The 9,381-nt window shown below is 34.9% G+C and overlaps 1 protein-coding gene across 2 annotated transcripts; it reads right to left on the minus strand.

The window, feature by feature from the left end:
• On the minus strand, nucleotides 311–8,683 carry LOC18608866. 2 transcript variants are annotated; one of them, XM_018114747.1, is made up of 4 exons: nucleotides 7,588–8,683; nucleotides 7,358–7,408; nucleotides 7,122–7,194; nucleotides 311–827 (listed from the first exon to the last, which is right to left on the minus strand). In XM_018114747.1, exons 1-4 carry the CDS (start codon nucleotides 8,334–8,336, stop codon nucleotides 672–674), a joined length of 1,029 nt encoding a protein of 342 aa, XP_017970236.1. In that variant the 5' UTR covers nucleotides 8,337–8,683; the 3' UTR covers nucleotides 311–671. The 2 variants fall into 2 exon arrangements, with proteins under 2 accessions (XP_017970236.1, XP_017970237.1); XM_018114748.1 differs by having other exon boundaries at nucleotides 781–832.

The raw sequence follows: 9,381 nt of genomic DNA on the forward strand, positions 1-9,381 counted from the left end.
CTGTCTCAGCAATATTGCCCTTATCACGAGTTGAAAATGAGGTGAACTGAACATTAATAATATATTTGATTGTTTTTATCAACATATTAAAAGAGATCTACTTGGTACAGGAATTTTTATACTTATTATAGAGTAGCAACATGAGCAATTAATTAAGGTCTGTTGAGGACCATATAAAATTAATATTTGTAGCGATTAGCTAGCCAAGATATTACAAAGGTACGTGCTAGCTAGAGCAAGTCTTCTTGATTAGAGATATTAATTAAGGCATGAGCTATGGATAAAAGAAATTGAATATAAAAGATGGGAAAAAATGGATTAGTCAATTAATCAATGAAGTTTGTACTAGTTGACAGAAATGATAATAACTAAATATCAAGCCAGCATAGCTTGGAAATACAATTTTGGTTACGTTATTGGCCCCCAAAATCATTAACATCATTTCAGGGCATCCCCAAACTATTTTCTCCATCAATTAGAGAACGAAGAAACCAAAAAAAAGAAAGAAAAATAAATAACAAAACCCATTAAAAAAAAGAAATAAGGAAGAAAGAAAGAAAATAAAGGTTTCATAACTTAAGAATAATACATCACATAAAGGAGGCAACTAAATTATGAGAAACATTTTTTGTTTTTGTTTTTTTTTTTCGTTGCTTTTTTCATTTGGAGTTTCAAGCGCTCCTACCATAGTGCAGCACCATGACATGATCAGCTGTTGAGGTTTCTGGAAGCAAAGTGACTGCGTCTCTTGAACTCCATATTTGATCTCTTACATTCTGCAACGTCAAGTAAGGTACAAGCTGTTGCCCTCTACATGTTATCTCTATCTGCTCTATCATCAATCGCAATCGTACAGTTGGTGTTAGCGATTCAGCAATATATCCATTAATATGTAAAAATAAAAGGAATACACATCAAACTATCATCGAGATGTGACTTAATGTTACTAAAAGATTAAAAAAATAAAGAAAAAAGAAACACAAACATGAACATGAAGTAAAAGAAAAAGAAAAGATTTCACATTAGAATGCTAACTGCGGGGTCTTGTATCATGATGGAAACAGTTTCATGAAAGCTAAATGTTCATGCATTTTTTTCCCTTTTTTTTTAAGTGTTTCAAACCCTTAGGATACCTATACTTTCAAGTAACTTAATCTTCGTTATTTGTTCTTTTTTGTTGACAGAGTGACACCAAATATCACTTGAAAGCAACGAAAGATGTGAACGTGTGTGGGGAAGAAGCTATTAAAAGCCTTTAAAGAAAAGGCAAAAAAAGAAAAAGTTACTCCACATGCTAAAAACTGAGACTAATTTTGTTTTGTACAGTAGTACTGAAGTCAGGCTTTGTCACTGGCTTACGTCTTACCCATGGTATGCCCCATTCCTCTTAAACGTCTACTTTACCCATAAAATTTCTCCATTTCTCTCTCTCTCTCCAACTTTTCTTCTTTACTCCAACAGATTCCTCATTCCTCCGAAATTGAAAAATGCTACACTACTACTGCAACTTAGGTCAGCGGTCAGGCAGGAAAATCGACCGTCTAAAGGCTGCCCGTTCATTCCACGATCTTAAATTGCCCGAAATTAATCATTTCGGGCCCCACCTAGACTTTACTCGTAAGCCAAAATCATGATCTCATAGACTTTTATTTTAATACTAGTATTATAATTCAAAAATAGTAGGCACAAAATAATTAAAAAAGATTTGCAATGGATCCAAAAAGCACGGCGAGGAATAGGCACCCATTTTTCTTTTTTCGTTTTTTGGTTTTGAAATGTTTATGTAGTTACTTTATTCCTACAAAACGTAACTCAACACTTGTCACATACGCCAATCACATCTCATGCACGTCTTCTTCACGTTGCTCTCTCTCCATATTCCCCAAAAAAAAAAAAAAAAAAAAAAGAAAAAAAGAAACCCCTAATGTCTAAAGTGAAAGGTCAATATTCCTTTCTTGGTAGTTGATTTTTTGTTTCGTTAATAAATAATTCTTAAAATGTAATAAGGTAACACTAGCTAAGGTGGGGGAAAAGGGGTTAGTAGTTGTTTAATGGGTGGATGCTGATATCAAGGTGATAGATAAGGATTTATTTCTAATATTTAATTCTGCATGCATTCCGTTCACCATGAATAAAGAACTCATTTTCATGGGGCTCCTTATCTGTCTCTTTATGCTTTTATTTTTGTTCTTTTTCAACTACTAGGAATGATTCTGTTGTGGAATTATCCCTCATGCATTGCTTTCCCCCGACGTAAAATGTGTGGGGGTTTTTTTTTATAATATGTATCAATATATGTATTTTGTGGTTGGTTGTGGGAGTGATGATGGGGTCTTTTAAATTCCTTCAAAGTGCACCACTTAGGGTTTTTCGATGGCCCTTTTGAAGCACAATCTATGAGAAAAAAGGGGAGAGAAGGCTTCAAAAAAAGGGGGGGCCTACAATTAGCTGTCTGAAAGCTGAGATGAAAGAAGCGAAAGCGTGACGAAAGGAAGCGATAACGCATGCAGATGGGGGGTTTGAGAATGACAGGGTCCACGTGTGATTTCCAAGGCCCTACGATATGATTTTACCTTTATTAGATGTCTTAATATCAACCCTCATTTTTCTTTTAGGAATGTGTTAATGAGTGTCAACTTAAGGACGAGATATTCCAAAGATGAAGATGTTTTTAATGTTTTTCTATATATCTTAAAGTCAATGCACTCTTAAAAAATTGCGAAAAGAGGGATCAAACAAGCCTTACTCAATTCCCACCATGAGGACATCTTTTTGCTTTTCCTTGCACCGATTATTATTGCCCTAGACTGTTATTCATATCCATGTAAAAAGAGGGAAACTAGAGATAATGGGTAATCATGAAACAAAATGGTGTAAAACAATATCTGTGGCTAGATACCAGTATGGACAAAAATCAATGGTGGAAGAGCTAGCGATCCAGGATAATTGATTGAAGGAGATATCTTCCTCATCAAAGAGAGAGAGAAGAGTCCTACGTCTGCGCTAAAATCACTTATGACACTAATCATTGGGTATTTTGTTGCATGCCATGTGAGAAAGGAGAAATATCTTATCCCAAGGCGGCATAAACTAAAATCCTAGATGAAAATTTTATATGTGGCAAGGAGATTCACATCACCTGGCCGGTGCGAAGAATTTGCCAAATCAATGGCAGCCGAGTTGACCTAAATAGCTACATGGGGAAGTTTTTTTTATTATATAAAAGCAAGAGGAATGTTCAGCATGACAGGCATCCTATATTATCTAAACATATATTATGATGTTCTGAAGATTAGGTGTAATTTTGTAGGTGAAGAATACAAACAAGCAATAGCTGTAACATTTGGGGTTTGATTGATAAAATAAGATACTGTCATAATCTCAACTGGATTACTTCATGGCATGAAGTGCAAGGAAAGAAACAAAAGTATGTATGCATCCGTATCATGGCATAAGGGTTGACCTATAAATGTTTAAATTAATTAATTATATATAATATATATACACGAGAAAATACAATATATAATTGATACTAGTATAACAAAACATGAATGTCCAGGATATGTCATAACTATAAATATATACATATTCTAACCAAAGCTAACATGTATAGTTTAGATGTTTTAGGTGGCGGAGACAAGTCATACAAATAGTGCCGCAAAGGACAAAGAATGAAGGCCAATAAATGTAGCGAACAACCTTTTTATTCTAACATGATATGCTGTCTGAGAAGGAGCTTCTCCTTTCGTGAGATGAAATGACGAGATATATATATATATATATATATATATATATATGTATGTATGTATATGTATATGTATATATGTTTGTCAAAAGAAACAAAAAGAAGCAAAATGTTTCCCAAGCTAAGGCAAATAAAAGCTTCATTTTGGCTTTTATGGAAACAACCTATCCTCAAATTCTACGTAAAATAGTTCAACTTCTTTCTAGAGAGGATGACTTGGTATACCTAGAAGATTACAAATTTCAGAGTGAAAAGATGCCAAAGTTCTGTCAAAAGCTAGTAGCGCTAGAAAAACTTCAATGCACGTTTGTGTCCAGCTGTGAAACGCGTTTAGTATATTCTTGGGCGAAACATATAGAAAAAATTATACACAAGTATGTATCTATTTCCAGTAATGTTTCATTTGGGCCGTTGTTAAACCTAGCATCTCATCTTGTCCTATGACTCTGACAGTTGCGCAGAAGAAGTGGCAATATATATTCTCCCTCTTAATTTATGCATTTATAATTCTTAGATTACCTATAATATTATATGCATAGCATGCATTAAAGTAAGCACATATACAATATTGCAAAATAAACTACATAATCTTATGGCCTTGTGGCTTTAATGTACCTCATGATACTTTCTTATCCACTCGAAAAGAAACAACTGCCAAATTTTATTATTATTATTATTATTATTTCTTTTTTTGAAAAGGAGGCGTTTACTAATAAAAAAAAAATCAGAAGCTATTTCCCATCATTATTAGTGTCTTCTCCTAACTGCTAGGGACCTAAATTCTGAAATCAATAAAATGAAAGCATCTTTTTTCATCTCTGGTTGAAACCTATTTCCCTTCAATATATACAACTTATTCTTCTTATAAGCTATAAACTTACATTGTGCATGTTAAACTAACACCCATAATTAATTTCCTACTTGCTCATGTCACATGCATCTTCAAATTAATTAAAGTTTTTCTTTGATAATGTAGTTGTCTGTGACAAGCTGAAGCTAAATGGTAATTGATGATACTACAAATCAATCTATAAAATCCTTTTCATTGTGTAAATGTTGCATGACACGCACATGAACGGGAAGTTGCCATGACTTGTAGTTCAAATGTAATCAAGATTTTTATGTCCTTTACAGATTGTAACCTATGACTCCTTAGGGTGAGGTTTTTAACTAGAAATTGGAATGATCACCAAGCTGCTTTCATTGCTTCCTGTGAAAATTTTATGATTTACTTGGGACATCCATTTGTTGATTTAAAGGTGACAATTACTTTTGGCAGATGAAATTGGGGAACTCTACACACAAATTGTATCTCTTAGGTTTATAAATTATAATCCTAAAGTAGTATATGTGGAAGAACTTTACTTTAAAGTCATTATTGGGGAAGATATAATGGTATTTGATTGTGAAGTGTGCATGAGAAGCATTTCTTATTAAAGGGATGGGACGAAAAATAATGTGAATCTAACAACTTGAGATACACAAAATTATTCCCTTATGTAGTGCACCTCGTGCACAAATTATTGTGGTATAGACCAATATTTTTCCCTGATAATGACTACCTAAAAAAGAACTCGAATTCATGATACGAATATTTTCACCATTGAGTATATGCCCCACATCACCAAAATAAAGAAAACAACTTAATTAATTTGTATTCAAACATCATGTGTAAGTGATTTCCTCAATGTGTGCAGAAGGAGGACTTCGATTTCACTTTGTGTAACATGCGTGTCTTTTTGTGCAATCATAAAGTTGCAAACAATTATGTCCATACTTATAAAAGACTAGATACTTTTTTGATACGTACCTAATTAAATTTTTGTCTAATTATCAGGAGTATGGATAAAAACCCTAGATAATGAAAGCATTAATGAATTAATTATATCTATGTCGCTTTTAAAACAAAATATTTCTATCTCCTTCCGCTATGAACTTCTCTTTTTCTTTTTTTTTCTTTTTTTTTTGACATTTGAACAATTTTCATTCATCCAAAGAAATTTTAAACATTATATATATATATATATATACTNTGAAATTTTAAACATATATATATATATATATATACTAATTATCTTCCCTAATAAATTGAAGATGAACCTGTAAACCCTAGTGCTGATTCTCATTTCAATATCCAACCCCCTAGCCCTACGTACCCCTACCCCTTCTTTCCCTATCAGCGTTATAATGCACTAATCTTCTGACCCCGATCATTAATGCCATGGCCAAATTCATAATTCTGAACATACTTATGCCAGCAGCCCTAATGTATCTTTGCTCCATTTTACCGGCCGTAGTCGGCTGTTTTACGGGATTCTACTTGAGTTTTGAGAGCAAGTATATTTGCATGTTCAGGTGATTGAGGTGGTTAGGAGCTTTAACTACAGTCTTAAATTTTACATTCCCGGCGCTTTTATACATATAACAAAATGATTAAATTTCTTGTTTGGTAGATAAGTTATATATATTTCTCTAAGTCATTCCAAAGTTTTTAAGGCTAATGGCTATATATATAGTAAAAAATAAATGACATTTGGATTCTACGTAACCATGAATTTTGAATTTTTGTTCACCCTAACCTGATCAACTCATTTACTTAAAGCTAATTGTTCTATTATATGCCCTTTTTTTTTTTTCTAAACAGCTAATCATGAAGATTAATCTTTGTATAGTTTTACTTTAGACAATACTTTGCTTGTGGTTCATCCTGTTTTCTTTGCAAGTATGCCAGATCATTGATATGTTACTTTCATATATACAAGTTTATGGTGTGAAATAGTAAGCCCATATATAGAAGCAGGAAAGGCCATTCCTCTTCCATTTATTTTTGGGGTTGAGCATAGAAGGTGTTAGGTAGTTTTCTGTATGTTATCTCCAAACTTCTAAAATTGAACCCTACACCTTTAATCCTGTCACTAAGAACATCCATAACTAACTAAAACAAGAAGCTTATAACCATTTTAAATGACTCCTTACCTTGATTAACAAAAATTTAGGCAATCTTAAGAACGATAGCTGATGGCTTAAACGGCTAATGATACCAGATAAGAAAAAATGGCTACCAAGAAATACACTTCCCACCTAACTATGATGTTATCAGACAAGAAAAACTAAAAAAGAAAAACAGCACAGTAAGAAAGACGCATTTAGTTCTGCTGTTTCTGTCATGTCTCTAGCACCAACCAAGTCCTAATTCATGTAATTAATTTACTGGATAAAAAGAAGACTCTCATTTGCTCTTTTTGGCTCTTTTATGCCGTCATGTTTTGCTAATCAAAAGCAAGTGAGGTATGCAAAACGAAGCATGGCATGGGCAGCTCAACATGGTAGCATTTGAAAGGAAAAGGAGTTGCATTTATAGTTTTTATCAACGTACCTCTGATTCGCTATCCAGTCTCAGCTTGTTAACCAGATACTTCATTAATAACCGCACTGTCATCTTCCCGTCCCTGAAGATTTCAAATATGTTGAAGACCAAAAGAACCGAAATACAGTAAGTTTTGTGTAGCACAAGACTTTTTATAGTTTGGGAGTTCCTATGAAAGCCTGGAATTACAAAAAGGAACTAGAAAGTGATAAATTGGAATAAAACAAATGGATAAAATATATTACTTGATTCTCAGATAGCTCTTTGGTATTTGAGGCAAGAACGGTTCTTTAGCTCTGAAATGAAAAACCCAAGTGAATTTCATCAGAAAGTGAGCTCTAATATTTTTAAATACCCCAGAGTGACAATTAAAAAAAAAAAAAAGAAATTTTCAGGCAAAAACAAAAAGTGGTCTTTAATATTTTCCAAGTTATCTCCCTCCCCCCCTTTTTTCCTTATCTTATTTTGTACTTACTGATTTTGTGATGCTTGTAGCATAAACCAAATGCCAGAATGGGGCCTTCTAGGAGGATCAATGATTCTAACATCTGAGCTCGGCCCGGCAACATCCATTCCGAGTTGCACCTGAAATGGTCTGGCAAAATGGGAGCCCAATGGTACCAAAGAAGAAGAAGACGATGAGGAGGACGGAGCTGCTGCTATATTTTGCGATATAGGCCTAAATGCCCAGTTAATCTCTCCTTGAGGGAACGTGGAGCTACTTCCTTGTTGGTGTTGAAAGAATAAAGAAGTACTAAAACTATGCATAACCGGTGGACGTGGAGCTCGAAACTCGGGCATGTTGAAAGTAGGGGCTAATGGCCTTGCTTGTTGCGAGCTTCCTCCAGGTAATAGATCAAGCTCGATCAACCCTCCTCTTCTCGCTGTTGGATCCCCTTGATCATGCTTGCTGCTATCATATCTTGTTGCCTGGCCCCCTATGCCGAGTTGGAGCCAACCTTCATCTTTCTCTTCTTGATTGTTATCCTTGGAGCTGGAGCGTTCTTCATTAAGGCTATTAGTTCTTGATTCATCTTCAGCCATGGAATTAGCAACTAGATCAGATCCTAAGCAAGCTTCACTGTGATAGTCATACCCGTGAACACGGCTCATAAGACCAAAACTCTCTGTATAACTGCTACCACAACAACCATAAAAACCACCGCCGCCACCGTGAGGAAGATGATGTTGATTAGAAAGGTTTTCAGCAGGAACCATGGTCATATCGGATAACCCAGAAACCGACTATAATAAGAAGAAGGACGATGATGGTGATGATTTTGACTACGACTCCCCAGCTTAGTCTTGATCTCAGCATAAGCCATGGATGAAAAAAAGCTGTTCAATCTGTTGTTTAAATTGGAGAGAATAATCTATAACTACTGCCATAAGCATATCTCAGAGTCGAGAAATCAAGAAAGCGAGAGACACCCATTAACCAGAGACGAATTGGTGTTGCCTTCTGTTTCATTGTAAACATATCAGAGGACAACAAGGAGAATAAACGTTGTAAATCTCACTTTCCATTAATTCTCTTTGTTTGGAAGCTTGTGGAGAGATGAAATAGTTGCAGAAAGGGGGGGGGGGGGGGGTGAAGAAAGAGAGATGGTGGTCAGTCAGTCAGTTAGATTAAATAATGATAATATTGTATATATATTCTTAGGGAGGTCGAACCGTAATAGTTTTTGACTTTGTTAAGACGAAATATATGTTCCTCCTGTTTTCTAATGGGGAAAAATACGCTAGGGTCCCCCAGCGAACAACTTTAGGGCATGTTCCAAGGAGAAAATGACTGTAAAGGCTCTTTCTTTTTAGAATATCACAAAAAGGTCCTTTTTAGTCCTAATGGGAGGCTTTAGGGAATGTCTACCCATCCCTACAAAAATTAAACTAGAATTTGGAATGTGTGAAAACAGACAACAGAGAAACCCCATCACGTCGCCCCCTTGGCCCCATCTGCTTCACACGCGTCTCATGCTTTTGGATGCTGCGGATCATAATCATAATTAACAATTAATACTAATACTAATGCCTTAATTCTTCCAAATCTCTCTGCTATTTAATTTCCTCAAACAATTTGGAGCAGCCTACAATATCAAACGCATTTCCCCTGCACCTGCAAAGCCTGTTCAAATTCTTTTTTCCTTTTAGAAAACAGAGATGTCAGTTGTCTGTTGAGAGTAATCTGATTATAGTATGTTCTTAACAGGAAAAGGGCAAGTTTAAAAACTTGCATGCTAAGGCCCTGGAAATGAGACAAGTGGAGAGG

The sequence above is a fragment of the Theobroma cacao genome, chromosome 2 (genome assembly GCF_000208745.1).
Source record: "Theobroma cacao cultivar B97-61/B2 chromosome 2, Criollo_cocoa_genome_V2, whole genome shotgun sequence".
Taxonomy (NCBI): domain Eukaryota; kingdom Viridiplantae; phylum Streptophyta; class Magnoliopsida; order Malvales; family Malvaceae; genus Theobroma; species Theobroma cacao.